The 16,164-nt window shown below is 36.7% G+C and overlaps 1 protein-coding gene and 1 pseudogene across 7 annotated transcripts in view; both read right to left on the bottom strand.

Moving 5' to 3' along the window:
• LOC149794760 (vitamin D3 receptor-like) overlaps positions 1-16,164 on the bottom strand; it is a 140,953-nt gene that overhangs the window by 47,278 nt on the left and 77,511 nt on the right. For 4 of the 7 annotated variants that reach the window (XM_089964395.1, XM_089964393.1, XM_089964397.1 and 1 more), the window contains one exon: positions 7,970-8,100. In XM_089964395.1, coding sequence (XP_089820521.1) covers positions 7,970-8,100 — 131 coding nt within the window. Of the gene's footprint in view, positions 1-7,969; positions 8,101-9,299; positions 9,688-16,164 lie in introns of those variants that run through there. The other 3 variants (XR_016422194.1, XR_016422193.1, XM_089964392.1) reach the window with 1 other exon arrangement.
• On the bottom strand, positions 1,816-6,689 carry LOC149794761 (uncharacterized; annotated as a pseudogene).

The raw sequence follows: 16,164 nt of genomic DNA on the forward strand, positions 1-16,164 counted from the left end.
GAACACAATTATCAAGCCAGTGATACCTAAATTTTGATGGTCATTTTCTGGAAAGTGCATTTATTGTTATTTTTCTTGGTATTAACACTTTGACACATTATGATTCTGAACTATTGGCAGCTGACTAGAAAGATGATTCACTGCAAACACAGTGTCACATATTCATGTTAAAAAGCTAGACTATGTTAAATTTCTTTTTCATCTCTCTTTTAACATTCCAATTGTTATTTGAATGGTATTTAAAAGTTTAAAAGGAAAAGTAATTATGAGAAAAGATTCCAAATTCATCATAATTTGTCATTTTAATTGATTATTTAATGCATATATCTCTCATCTCACTCTGTCAATGTCCAAAGCTGGCCCAATCAGAACGTTGCCGTTGAAATTTTAATGTCATATGTCCAAAATTCCAATTTCACTTGTTGTATCAAAGATTCTTGTCCTTAAAGTTCTATTTCCTAGGTTGAGATTTTATAATGTATCTGTTGAATTAAACAGTAGTGGTTGAAAGTTATATTTTCTATGTCAAGGTTTTAGATTGTGTCGTTTGAATTACACGGTGGTGGTTGAAATTTCATTGTCATACGTTGAGAATTCCTAATTTACGTTATTGGTTCAAAGAGTTTGTGTTGAATGTTCCATTTCATATGTTGAGTATTTAGAGTTCATCTGTTGACTTTGCACAGCGCTAGTTGAAAATTTGATGTCCAATGTCGAGTTTTTAGATTGTATCTTCAGAAATACACAGCGGTTGTTGAAATTTTAATGTCATGTGTCGAGAGTTTCAATTTAGCATGTTGAATCACATTGATTGTGCTGAAAGTTCCATTCTGTATGTTGAGTTTTGAGATTGTATCTGTTGAATTACACAGCGGTGATTGGACACTTTATTGTACTTGTCAGAATTGTTATTTTGATATGGTGAAATGATGTGAAGGTGTTAAAAGTAACATTACTCAATGTCCACTTTAACAGTTCAATTTAATATTGAGTATACAGACACATCATTCGTGTATTCAATTATGAGGCGCTATTACATTTCATGCATCTATAGTTTGAAAGTTACAATTCACAGGTCGAGAATAACTATGAATTTCTTTACTAGAGGTCGCTCTTGTGAACAGACGTTATTTTTAAACAAGGAGGTTGCTTCTTGATGCTGTAAAATTTAACAGATGAAATCAAAATACTCGCCATATGAAATGGATCTTTCATCACAAACAGTTGCATACAATGTGTGAATTAGGAATGCTCGACATATGATATTGAAATTTCTACCACCGTTGTGCAATTCAAAATATACACTGTAAAACGTCGACACAGGAAATACAACTTTAAACCACCACTGTATAATTCAACATATAAAATCTTATATCTCAATCAAGACAATGGAACTTTAATGACAGGTAATTTGATCCCACACGTGATATTTGATTTCTCGACATACAACATTGAAATTTCAACTGTAACTTTCTCATTTGACCAGCTTTTGTCCACTATGGCACCTCTTACTTGTACTGTATTTAACAATGGTTAAGGGTGTGTGTGGAGCTTTGATGCATTCCAACTTCCAAAATATGGAGGTTCGAGTCTGATTTTTAGGTTCTACTGCCTAGATAATTTAAAGCAATCTCACTGATAAAAATATCAGCTCCCCATCATTTAAGATAATGTAATCTGACACCAGAAGGCCAGTTGACATCTTGTCATATAATATATCCTAGTGCCTGAGCATATAATATCATATACTGGCAAGCTTTCTCACATACCCACATTAGCCCAATCCGAAAATAGCTAGTAATAATACTGAAAACATTACATTCTTACAAATTTTATTTACCAAATACAATAAAAGTCTACTTCTGACTAGCTGATACATTTTAATTTTTCACTGTACAAAATTTGCTTGCTTTAGATCTTCATTTGGTCTAACATCAATAGAGTATTCAGTTTGACACTAAGGACAGCATCAAATGTTTTGTTATTCAAACTGTCTCTGCAATCTGTTAGGATTTTTCTCACTGCTGAGAAACATCTTTCTGTACCTGCAAAAGTGTAGAAGACATGCAGCAAATGTCAATTCCATCAGACACATGAAATGGTTAATACAAACTACAAGCTTCATATCCACAATTCTGAACCAAATTTCATCCAAAGTAGTTTGACCATAAACAAATGTTGGAAGTTCATCTTGAGGTGTACTCAGAATACTTATCAAGCAGTTCATCTTGAGGTGTAATCAGAATGCTCACCAAGCAGTTCATCTTGAGGTGTTATCAGAATACTCATCAAGCGGTTCATCTTGAGGTGTAATTAGAATGCTCACCAAGCTGTTTATCTTGAGGTGTAATTAGAATACTCATCAAGAAGTTCATCTTGAGGTGTAATTAGAATACTCATCAAGCAGTTCATCTTGAGGTGTAATTAGAATACTCATCAAGCAGTTCATCTTGAGGTGTAATCAGAATGCTCACCAAGCAGTTCATCTTGAGGTGTAATTAGAATACTCATCAAGCAGTTCATCTGGAGGTGTAATCAAAATGTTCACCAAGCAGTTCATCTTGAGGTGTAATTAGAATGCTCACCAAGCTGTTTATCTTGAGGTGTAATTAGAATACTCGTCAAGCAATTCATCTTGAGGTGTAATCAGAATGCTCACCAAGCTGTTTATCTTGAGGTGTAATTAGAATACTCATCAAGCAATTCATCTTGAGGTGTAATTAGAATGCTCACCAAGCTGTTTATCTTGAGGTGTAATTAGAATACTCATCAAGCAGTTCATCTTGAGGTGTAATCAGAATGCTCACCAAGCAGTTCATCTTGAGGTGTAATTAGAATACTCATCAAGCAGTTCATCTGGAGGTGTAATCAAAATGTTCACCAAGCAGTTCATCTTGAGGTGTAATTAGAATACTCATCAAGCAGTTCATCTTGAGGTATAATTAGAATACTCATCAAGCAGTTCATCTGGAGGTGTAATTAGAATACTCATCAAGCAGTTCATCTTGAGGTGTAATCAGAATGCTCACCAAGCAGTTCATCTTGAGGTGTAATTAGAATACTCATCAAGCAGTTCATCTGGAGGTGTAATCAAAATGTTCACCAAGCAGTTCATCTTGAGGTGTAATTAGAATGCTCACCAAGCTGTTTATCTTGAGGTGTAATTAGAATACTCATCAAGCAATTCATCTTGAGGTGTAATCAGAATACTCATCAAGCAGTTCATCTTGAGGTGTAATCAGAACACTCACCAAGCAGTTCATCTTGAGGTGTAATTAGAATGCTCATCAAGCAGTTCATCTGGAGGTGTAATCAAAATGCTCACCAAGCAGTTCATCTTGAGGTGTAATTAGAATGCTCACCAAGCAGTTCATCTTGAGGTGTAATCAAAATGCACACCAAGCAGTTTATCTTGAGGTGTAATTAGAATACTCATCAAGCAGTTCATCTTGAGGTGTAATCAGAATACTCATCAAGCAGTTCATCTTGAGGTGTAATTAGAATGCTCATCAAGCAGTTCATCATGAGGTGTAATCAAAATACTCATCAAGCAGTCCATCTTGAGGTGTAATCAAAATACTCATCAAGCAGTTCATCTTGATGTGTAATTAGAATACTCATCAAGCAGTTCATCTTGAGGTGTAATCAGAATACTCATCAAGCAGTTCATCTTGAGGTGTAATTAGAATGCTCACCAAGCAGTTCATCTTGAGGTGTAATCAAAATGCACACCAAGCAGTTTATCTTGAGGTGTAATTAGAATACTCATCAAGCAGTTCATGTTGAGGTGTAATCAGAATACTCATCAAGCAGTTCATCTTGAGGTGTAATCAGAATACTCATCAAGCAGTTCATCTTGAGGTGTAATCAGAATACTCATCAAGCAGTTCATCTTGAGGTGTAATCAAAATACTCATCAAGCAGTTCATCTTGAGGTGTAATCAAAATACTCATCAAGCAGTTCATCTTGAGGTGTAATCAGAATACTCATCAAGCAATTCATCTTGATGTGTAATTAGAATACTCATCAAGCAGTTCATCATGAGGTGTAATCAAAATACTCATCAAGCAGTTCATCTTGAGGTGTAATCAAAATACTCATCAAGCAGTTCATCTTGAGGTGTAATCAAAATACTCATCAAGCAGTTCATCTTGAGGTGTAATCAGAATACTCATCAAGCAGTTCATCTTGAGGTGTAATCAAAATACACATCAAGGAGTTCATCTTGAGGTGTAATTAGAATACTCATCAAGCAGTTCATCTTGAGATGTAATCAGGATGCTCATCAAGCAGTTCATCTTGAGCTGTTATCAGAATACTCATCAAGCAGTTCATCTTGAGTCATTATCAGAATACTAATCATGCAGTTCATCTTTGACAAATCTACACTGAGAAGGTCTGCTAGCTGAATGAGTGATTCTCTGTGGACTTCTTGTTTCAGATCAGGATTTAAGAATCCCAATACTTTGAGACTGACAACTTTAGATGGAAATTTCCTGATCATCTTCTTAGTTACTTCTTTGTAGAACTGTCTAACAGTTATAAAAAAAAAATGGTTTCACAGACACCTCCAGAAAGTGTGTGTTTTAGCTATGTACTGTTGAGTCCATATGCCTACTGCTATATCATCCAAATGTTGATTACTTGCATTCTTGAAATCTACTTCTAAAAATTTGAAATGGATGTTATTGCAAATATTTTGACAAACTGGTCCAAATACTTGCAGAGTAATCTGTTATCCAAGTGGCCAACCACTGATTCAACCACCTGAAAGGTGGTGATGAATTCAAGCAATGGCTGCAAAATGAAATATAAAATATGGTTGAACAAGTATAATTGTTCATTACTGTTGTTGTTTTTACATCTGAAAACTCTTAAACCACATTTTTCATCATCTTCATGACTATTAAAGTATGCTTTCCTGGGCAACTAAGTGTCTGCCTAGGGCAGGCTTAACCCTGCATGCAAACTAAGTGTCTGCCTAGGGCAGGCTTAACCCAGCATGCGAACTAAGTGGCTGCCTAGGACAGGCTTAGCCCAATATGCTTTCCTGGGCAGGCTTAATTCCAGCATGGGAACTAAGTGTCTGCCTAGGGCAAGCTTAACCCAACATGCTTTCCTGAGCAGGCTAAACCCAGCATGCAAACTAAGTGTCTGCCATGGCCAGGCTTAACCCATCATGCTTTCCTGGACAGGCTTAACCCAGCATGTTTTCCTGGGCAGGCTTAACCCAGCATGCAAACTAAGTGTCTGCCTAGGGCAGGCTTAACCCAACATGCTTTCCTGAGTAGGATTACCCAACATGCTTTCCTGGGCAGGCTTAACCCAGCATTCAAACTAAGAGTCTGCCTAGGCCTGGCTTAACCCAGCATGCGAACTAAGTGTCTGCCTAGGGCAGGCTTAACCCAGCATGTGAACTAAGTGTCTGCCTAGGGCAGGCTTAACCCAGTATGTGAACTAAGTGTCTGCCTAGGGCAAGCTTAACCCAACATGCTTTCCTGAGCAGGCTAAACCCAGCATGCAAACTAAGTGTCTGCCATGGCCAGGCTTAACCCATCATGCTTTCCTGGACAGGCTTAACCCAGCATGTTTTCCTGGGCAGGCTTAACCCAGCATGCAAACTAAGTGTCTGCCTAGGGCAGGCTTAACCCAACATGCTTTCCTGAGTAGGATTACCCAACATGCTTTCCTGGGCAGGCTTAACCCAGCATTCAAACTAAGAGTCTGCCTAGGCCTGGCTTAACCCAGCATGCGAACTAAGTGTCTGCCTAGGGCAGGCTTAACCCAGCATGTGAACTAAGTGTCTGCCTAGGGCAGGCTTAACCCAGTATGCAAACTAAGTGTCTGCCTAGGGCAGGCTTAACCCAGCATGCAAACTAAGTGTCTGCCTAGGACAGGCTTAATCCAGCATGTGAACTAAGTGTCTGTCTAGGATGCCAAAACTGAAGTACACAGTCAGGTTATTCATTTATTATCATTAAATATGTATACCAAATAATGAAATAAATAAATGATCAAGCCAAGTGTGTATTAATACTAATGAACAGTTTATAATAAGTGATGCCCTGTGGCCAGGGGCGTAAGGTGATGGTTTGCCCAGGGTGCAAAATAGCTTTGCACCTGCCCTGATGCCTTCAAAGAAGGCCACTGTTTTAGGGTTCTTGCCATACATTAACTTAGAGACAGCCACCCTGCTGGACTGCTTCAGTAATTTTGTTGCATCTGTGTCTGTGAATTGTTGAAATTCTTTATTTTCTTCTTTTCTTTTTGGACTGTTCAGAAAATGATAGTAGACATCAATTAGCATCTCTTCAATATTGTAAGGCAGCTTCTTCAGGCCATATGCTAGGCATGTGTTGGCCAAATGACACATGCATCCCAAATCATACACTAGGGGCTGATTTTCCCTAATTCTTGATAACACAGAATTCTGCTTCCAAATCATGACATTTACATGGTCACTTGAATAGCCAACAAGAATGGCAATGGGATTTTTTTGTCAAGAACAAGAATGGCCAGGGATTTTTTTGTCAAGAACAAGAATGGCCATGGGATTTTTTTTGTCAAGAAACACCTGGTTTAGGCAATCAAAAAGATCTGAACCTGTAACAATGTTACAAAGAAGCCATTTACTTATTGTACTTAACAATCCAAAACTTTAACCAAAATGTCAACACATTTTTCACTACCATGATCAGTGGAATCACCTATTATGATACTAAATTTTTTTGAAACATTCTGTAATTTTTTAAATCCAGGCCTGTGAACAGTATTTATTAAAAAGAAAAAGAAAAATGTATGCTGAGGGTCCAAAGCCATGGAACTGTTGCACATCTGTGAGAAATTCATTGTAAAACCATTAACAAACATACCATAGTAACAATCATTATCCTATCACATGTTAAAACAATATGTGGGAATGGGACAGTTGTGGCTGCAGTGTCAGCGGTACTGATACTAAGAACTTTTTCAAATGGTTGGGGTTCATCACAGAACTGTTTAAACAACTTATCAATACTGTAATATGAGAATTTCTGTTTTAAAAGTGACACATTTTGATGACCTGACATGATCTTCAAGAGCAACTGAGACACAACTGCTTTGATTTATTTGCTTGGTACACAAATTGCGTAATGCATGTGCTGATAAGTCACATTTGACAAAAGCATTACCTAGTTTAAATGATACCGGCTTGTCTAAACCAGTCTTCAATTCTACACAACATTAAAACCATTTGAAGAATATTTATTCTACATGTCTTTGTCAATTTCCTTCACTCTGGATTTCTCGTTTGTCATTAAAATACTAATTTTTCAATGTTTTAAACATAAATATCAAGGTTGATATCTTACACTACAGGACTAATCGAATACTGTGAATTAAAAAAAAAATGCAGAATTAACTTCAGGTTTGTACATATAATTTCCCTTTGATCAGGTACGCAGGTAACCGATCATTAGAATGGACAGGTACCCAGTAGAAAAGTTTTCTAAAATTCTGACAGCTTTACTAGCCATGTGTACTTCACTATAAAGAGGCTCCAAGTATTTATGTACTTCACTATAAAAGGGGCTCCAAAGTATTTTATGTACTTCACTATAAAAGGGGCTCCAAAGTATTTTGTGTATTAGCTTTGTGTACTTCACATTCAAGGGACTCCAAAGTACTTTGTGTACTTCACTTTAAAGGGGCCCCAAAGTATTTTGTGTGCTAGCCTCATGTACTTCACTATAAAGGAGCTCCAGAGAATTAATGACAAACTTATCAAATTATGGTCAAACATGCCATACCTGTGGCTTGTAAGATGAACTTTTGGAATTTTTTGTTTAAATTACCAGCTTTCAAAATACCTATCAATCATAAAACAACTTTATTAAGCAACCAAGGGGTTTCTAAAGTCCCTGTTGTCATGTCTCAGCATGAAGGTGGGTGCTTGTGATATAAATGTATGCATGCAATGGGCCTAACCTGAAGTGAATTGTCTGAGTTGCTAGAAGTAGGTGATTCTTGCATGGCATTTGGAATCCCTGCAGTCCAGGAATCCTCCTCCATTGTACTATATGATGAAGATAAATGGTAACCATCCATCTTCAGTGAATCTGAAATAAAGAAATGGTGCTTTTAGAACTCCATAATGAAACCTTAGGTACTGACCATTTACCTTTTGGGGTTGGGAACCTGGAACTTTTTGAAAATAGCTTGAAATAAATATCTTTGCTCTGACTTATAAAATAAAAAAAATAATTAAATCCATTAGTAAATTTATTCCTGATCACTTCATAAAATGATGTGAGTGAATGAATGAAGTCTTGTAGAATCAAACATGCAAAACATCTCGAGTTTTGCCTTTTCTTCCAGTTCGAACATGGTATCCTCTTGAACCTGAGCAGTGTAACCAACGGCCATCGTGATGACTGACACCTCTGTTAAGTGAGGCCAGAAAGGTCTATTGATAACTTTTGTTCTAAGAGTTGTCCCACCACTAAATTTTGCGGATGGTGACAAAGAAACTACAATGGTAGTGATGAAACATTTATCACAAATGGCGGACAAAGAAAGCCTAATCATAATAACTGGCAAAATTACATAACAAAACAGGAACAAGATTTCAGTGTCAAGGGTACCTTTGGATTGATTGAAATATCGGTATGCATGACTATATTATGACTGCATGTAAAGTAAAAGACTAAATATTCCTTTATTGTCTAATAATACTATTGTATCATGTGACGATAACCAGAAACATAACTTATTTAGGCCCATGTATAGTTTGGTAAGCAAGATATCTGCCGAAGGTTTGCAAAATAAAAAATTATACAAAAGGTTTTAACACTGCAGTAATTCGTAGATATCATACTCTGGGAAATTTAAAAAAAGCAAGGTCAAAACAAATAGCCAAGGGGTCGGTGGAACGCTCCCCACCCACATCTACTGCATTTTATGCATTTCCCGTCATAATTTTAACCATCTAAATGCAGAAAAAAAAACAAAAACAAAAAAAATAACTTACTCAAGGAAACTCCCCTCTACATATTTTTTGTTAATAAAAATCTTATGTACCAGAACTCAAAGGAATCTGAAGTTCTATCTTTACAATGGAATTAAAAATCAGTCTAATACTGAATCCGTCTCCCCCCTCCCCGCATCTCATATTACATCAGTAAAATTGTCTTAGATTTAAAAATAACCCTGATATTGACCCCAAACGCCGTTCTGGTTTTTTGGCATTATCGGGAGTAATTTTTAATTCTGTCTATTTTAAATATGAATGTCGGATTACTGTGGATAAATATACAACCTTTCCAACCGATTATCTCCTCGAAATTTTGAGATTGGCGAAGGAGTTCATCAGCCACTGCATGATTGAACCAGCTCCGATTTCGATCCAACTGATATCCAGTACATAATCCTTGGCACTCCATCACATTACACGTTCTTGTACTTTAAGAAAAATGTAATTTTATACTCGAACCAAATACAGCCAAGCTGGCATCATCACAGCAAAATACTCAAGACGTCCTCCGTGTCAAATTACCCCAAAATAAAGTTGTAGTTTTGACTATCAAGGAAAGAATAACTTGATAAATTGTATCAAGCTAGCGAAATGATTCCTTTTACAGTTTTACACACTACCAATTTTCTGTACTGCTAGTGAGATACACTGTATCACATTACCTATACCTAATTTAAAGTACATACGACCTGCACTCAAGCAAAGCGTGCTAAATATTATGTCAGGGAGATCTTGTTAACGTCTTGACGATGATTCAAGTGACCCAGAAGACACAGGTATGTATGGGGCTAACATTTTATCATGTAGTGGTGGTAGTAGGTCCAATGAAGGAAATGGGGTGCGGTTCAGCAAATAACTAGTTCGCTCTTTTTACAAATCAGAGCAAGAGTATTATTTTTATTACAATCTAGTAAACTGAAATAGAACTTAAAAAATTCCTCAACGAAGCCACTCCTTCTGAAAACAATAGTCGGTCCCTCGCGCACTTAAAAAAACAGATACGATGTGCGCATAAAATGGAGACGTACGCTATTAAATGATCGGTCCATAAGCAACGTCGACAGCCAATGCTATTTTTGTTTATTGATTCAGTACCATGACCATCACTGTAATACGATCTTGTAACAATCAGCTGTACAAACTGTAAAATTTAAAACGAATGTCACGACATAGTTGTCCTTTATATAGTCCTGAGAGTAATCACCCGATGTAGACACGATGGCCTGCTGACGCAATTACTTTATGTTAGATTAAAAAAAAGGTAAGCTTCTTAAACCGTCTTGGACAAATGATTACACATATCTTACAAAAAAAACCCAAAAAGCCATAAAAAAGAAAAACAAGAAAACAAACAACAAAATGGTTACACAACGGTCTAACATGTACTGGCACTACTCAACTCCGTAATATGTAGTTTAGAATTATATTAATGAATAAACTGTATTACTTAAACCATTCTTCGCATTTATTTAATTTGTTACAAAAATTAAAACCAAGTATTTACACAGGACTATTGAAGCTTTTGAACATTTACTCTTGTTCTGAAGAGACTGTCTTCCCTTTTGAATACAGTGCATCACTTGTTTTACTACAAAGGTTGTACAGAATTATGTCTCGCTAATCTGAGACGTATTCCAAATACACATCAAAGTCTTATGGACACGAAAAATAGGTCACCGTGAGCTCTTTATGCACGTGATAATTATTACCTTCCACATCTGAATACAACCATCAAGAAATTAATTGCATAAAGCTGACATTGATGCCTAAACCAATAAAAACGACAATGCCATATGAAGAGTGTCTTGACAATGCCATATGAAGTGTGTCTTGACAATGCCATATGAAGAGTGTCTTGACAATGCCATATGAAGTGTGTCTTGACCAGGATAGGCAGGTTAGAAGTATCTTCTCTTTAAGGTTTATGTGAAATCAACATGAAACGACGTGAAAATTATATTATGTCACCTTTTAGTGACAAGATAGTATAGGATGTCTTACGGTATAACATATAAAAACGCCCCCCCCCCCCCCCCACAATATCATTTGCATCTACACTGAATGCACATAAATGTTGACTGAAACCGAATTTAGAAAAACCATTTCAAAATATTATATAATCGAAACGGAAACGGCTTTAACAGATACATCTACGGATGGGTATGTAAACCAACAGACTTGGTAAGCTTAACAAGATGAGAAATGTACGTTGTGAAACCTGATTATTTACCAGTTCTTTTGGCTGTTATTTTTTTTTAAAATTAGCTATGGCAGCACAGACTGTTAAACCAATTTGCATTTATATAGAATGTGAATGCGTTAGTTTTATTTTTCGTTTTTGATCCTGGAAAACAACTGTTTTTTTTTTTATAAAAAAAAAATCTGTTTCTTTGCTGTATACCGCAAAGTGCCAGGAATTTTACAGCATTAAAAAGAGATAATGAGATTAAGCATCCATCGTTAGTTGTTGTTGTTTGTTTCAGCACAAGATGGGCTATACATGGCGGACAGTACAAATGGTGTAGGAAGAACCTGAGAAAACCCCGAAAAGAACTACCGACCCACGACCATCGTTAGTAAAAAGACCAAGACTTCAGTGCGTGTTCGACGCGAGCTGAGACGTATCAAGTTGAATGTCTGTGATTGCCTGGTCAGTGCAACATTTAAAGAGTCGCCTACTTGGTTATCTACCAGTTGTCCTACTGAAACTGCTAAACCAAGACTGACCTGTTTATTTCTCTCTCTCACACAGACACACCCGTTCATCTTTATATAATACCCCAAATGAAGAATTTCATTCCGGTTAGATTTGTAGACCCCCTACCCCACGGTTGATTTCACCTTAGTCCGAGTTTCCTCTGACCCTTGCCACCCCATTTTTTTATATTTGGACGTTCATGTTGGGGTGTATGGTCAGAATCCATTGCCTATCGAAAAGTTGGTGTCGGAATAGGGTAGCCGCTTACTAGCCGGCCTAGCAAACTTTACCGAGATATACCTGCATGAAATCGATAGAAATATGATTTATTTTCTCAGATGTTGCGAGTAGAGCATTTGTTATATCTCTAACCCGCTGACAAACTAACCGGAACAATAGCGTTGATGAAATTTGACCTTGAAATCGCCATTTGTGTCACATGACACAAATCTCGCGACCTACATATCAATGACATCAGAATTCAAATAGTCACGTGATATCAACAATAGACCATTTCTAATGTCGCTGCAGGAAAACAAATCGAATATATATATGAAAGTCAAGTACTATTTAAAATTAAATGAAAGAACATAAACTTCCAAAAATATTTATTCTGAAAACAACGACCAGAGATCTGTAAATGTTGCAGCAACTTGGAAGAAGAAAAACAGATTCAGCAAGCGGAGAGCACAGGTCAATGCGAAAGTAACGTGATACCAACAAAATACATTGCCGACACGTGCTTAGTACTTGATGAATCTGGTTTTCTCCACCTTGCTGCGATACCGACAGGTTTCTAGTCATAGTTCTCAGAATAAATATATTTAAAATTTAGTGTGCATTATACTTTATATACAAGTGTTACCTGACTTTTAATTAATATTTTCGAATTCTATGTACAACAACTTTCGAAATGGTATATTGTTGACATCACGTGATTATTGGACCTCTGCTGTCATTGACATGTAGGTTGCAATATTTCACCTATAAGCATGTTTTGGCCTACATCCTTAAAACTTAATAGCTGACCACTGTATGTTTGCCCCAACCCCTCGCCCACAATAATTCTGCGGGCGCCCCTGGAAGCAGTTGATGACATCAGGTTCTTAAAACTTGCACGTGAGGTCGCAAGAAACATGTCGAACGAATCAAGGATGCAAACAAAGTTAAAACTGTCGACGATATTTTGTCACGAACTAAATCGACAATTAAAGCACACAGCATAACATCTTGTGGTATCATGTGGTACCTCCTGGGTAGGCCGATAAATCAGCCCTTCACCCGTGATGATGTTGATTTTCGGGTGAGGTTCTGACATCACCTATTCATTAAAAGCTGCAATTATCTGCATCCAAATATGGCTGCACACATCGGTGTACATTTTATACACTTACCGGTATTTCTCGTGGCTGTGCAGCTACCGTCGGCTGTAGTGTTCTTTTGGTGACATGTACATTATATTTCCGGAGCATGTACTATATTTGGTATCTTGTAAATCCACCTGGAACAGCACAACCATCTGTCCTGTAGCCATTTTCAATATTGCGCTTGATGTGGCTGTTACCAATTACCGGTATGTGTATAAAGTCTATGTATGTTTGTTCCGGAAAGATTTGCATGCAGCAAAATTGAATGAACAGGTTACATCAGACCCACATATCGCCCATCAGTATCAACACAGATGAGGGGGTTGATTTATCTGACTACCTCCTGGGAAAGTGATGTGCCGCTATTGATGTACTCTTTTCCTATATTTTATATAAAATGTACACTTATTAAAAAAATTAGCACACTCGCACTTGACCCGTCAAGTGAGTTCGAGACTCTACTCAGCTAGCGCGGCTACCAGTTAAAGTGTCACAGAATTCCGGAAAACAAATTCTCTCATGATCTATCTTAAGTGATTGCCAACTTTTGTATATCTATCACACCTTGTCGAGTAATAGTTTATTCTTGGTCAGCAAAAATGGGTTGTAATTGCCTGACTGTGCATGTTTTAGATTTTCAACCCTAGCGCAATTTGGAAATCTTTAACAATTTACGTCCTGCCCTATAAACTAGCTCGCATGTTGTTGTATTTTTTGCCTCGGAAAACCTATGCTATCTCAGATTACGCCGTACTGAAACCTAATTATTCACCAACAAGTGTTTCTCTTCATGTCTTTGATACGAACAGCCTGTGACCTTCAACCTTAACAAAAATTTATGAAATTTCAAATACTCAGTCAGCTACTATTTTATGAGCAATTACTGACTGACTTTTTTATCACATACTTTTCTATGTAATGACACGTTACTTGTTGGTATATATTTAACTAGGAGTATTACATGAAAATGTACACCGACCTATGCATTCTTTCTGTGACTTTCAATAGCTTCGACACTTGGCTATGTAAAATACCCACTTTTCAAAGAGTTAAATATTCCATCATTTTACATTAAATCATCTTTAAAACTAAATTTTATATATATATATATATATATATATATATATATATATATATATATATATATATATATATATATATATATATATATATATATAAGTAGACCTAGCTATATTAAAGGACATTAAGTGTAGAAATTTTTTAAAATTAAGTTTACGTGCACATTCACTCCCAAAGAAGGACACCTGCTTATAAATGACAAAATGTTACGATTTCTTGACTATCCATTGTGAAAAGTTAAGCCCTAACTTCCAAAGCCTGACTAGACTCGAAATGGTTTTTCAAAAGTGTGCGCGCGCGCGTGTGTGTGTGTGTGTGTGTGTGTGTGTGTGTGTGTATGTGTGTGTGTGTGATTTTTGATTTTTAACATTTTTCAGTCATATCGCTACGATGTCTGCAGTGCAGCAGTTTATAGTGATGTCTAACACTTAGGACATCATACAGCAGACATGTAGCATCAAGTCATATCATCCTAGACAATCAGTTCTAACACTACCCTCTTAATGCTGAGCCCATAGCGAGGCAGCTCTTAATACCATTTTCGTGAGCCTTTAGAAAGATTCGGCCGGGGTTCGAACCCGAGACCTGCAGCATCTGAGGCGGACGCTCTAACCACTTAGGCCATCGGAGCTGTCGTCTTTCAGAAGTTAATAAGCAGCAAAACGTTGCTGCAAATAAGCATATTCAGCAGACAAATTGCTACCAGTCTAAAAGGCCTCGTCTCTTTCCATTGCAAGCTGAATAACTGAATCTGAAAGAAATTCTCACATAATCATAGCGATACTTTCTAAATTGGTCATTTTTTGGCGGATGAATATTCAGCTAGATATGTACAGTAACGATTCTCATGATGAAGTACTGACGCTGAAAATTGCACATCTTCAGCAATAAATAAAATACTTGCACTTTTATTTTTTTCACTATTATTGTGTAACTTTATAAATAAAAGACGCAACTGAAGAAAGCATTTAGTTTCCATTCCCTCAAACTACTGATTACGTTGCTTTTAGCAGTATAACGTCACAAGGCATTGTGATGTCATTAGGATTATGATGTAATGACAACCACAGGCTTGAGGAAAGTTCCAAATGACCACTATTTTCGTCCGGGGTATTTTTTCCTGGCAAAATGAAGGAAAATGCTGAAGAAGTTATGACTGAGGCTTATACAAGTATCAGAAAAAAAAAACAAGAAGCAAACAAACAGATAAACAACGAAACAAAAGAGAAACTGCATTATTACGACTGTAGGAGCCTGCAACCCTCTCATAAAGCAGCACTGACATATTTTTTTAGCAACTTCAACAAAACTTATAACAACTTTCCAAATTAATTAAAATGTTGTTTTAAAAATGTAATCCCTATTAAAAAAATATTCATCAAGATTATATTCTGAAAATGAACTGTTGTTTATCATTGTAAGCAGTAATCATAAAATATTCCGTCTGAGCCGAGATCAGACAGACACCAATAAAAGTTCGTATTCTGGTCGTCTTTGGAATTTCCACGCTCCTCATAACTCTTGCTCTTTCAGAATACATCCCTGTTTTAAACCCTGATTCATCTATAACGCAGTCCTCACTCCCACCCGGCACCTTGTACCCCTCCCGATCGATTTTAAAATGGAAAGCATCTAGATATTAATAATGCACAAAATATGCTCATTTCATTCACTGATTTATAATTTCAGGCTCGACTGCCACCAAGCGGTCCCTAACGTTGTCACCTTCTTCGCGTTTCTATGTTCAGAAACATGAAAACTATAACGCACTAGGTTATCAAAAGATCAACAGAACATGTACCAGTGTCCATCAGATTTACTTATTACCAGTAGATACCGAATTTAATCACAGGGTTAAATACACACATACGACTTACCCTGTTATATAGAGGGTGAAAACAAATGGAACAATGACACTTAAACGTTTAAATGCCTAATTTTGATTGATAGAATCATGTAATAGCTTGTTCATAAACGTTTAAATGCCTAATTTTGATTTATAGAA

The sequence above is a fragment of the Sinohyriopsis cumingii genome, chromosome 7 (genome assembly GCF_028554795.1).
Source record: "Sinohyriopsis cumingii isolate HCF-2022 chromosome 7, ASM2855479v2, whole genome shotgun sequence".
NCBI lineage: Eukaryota > Metazoa > Mollusca > Bivalvia > Unionida > Unionidae > Sinohyriopsis > Sinohyriopsis cumingii.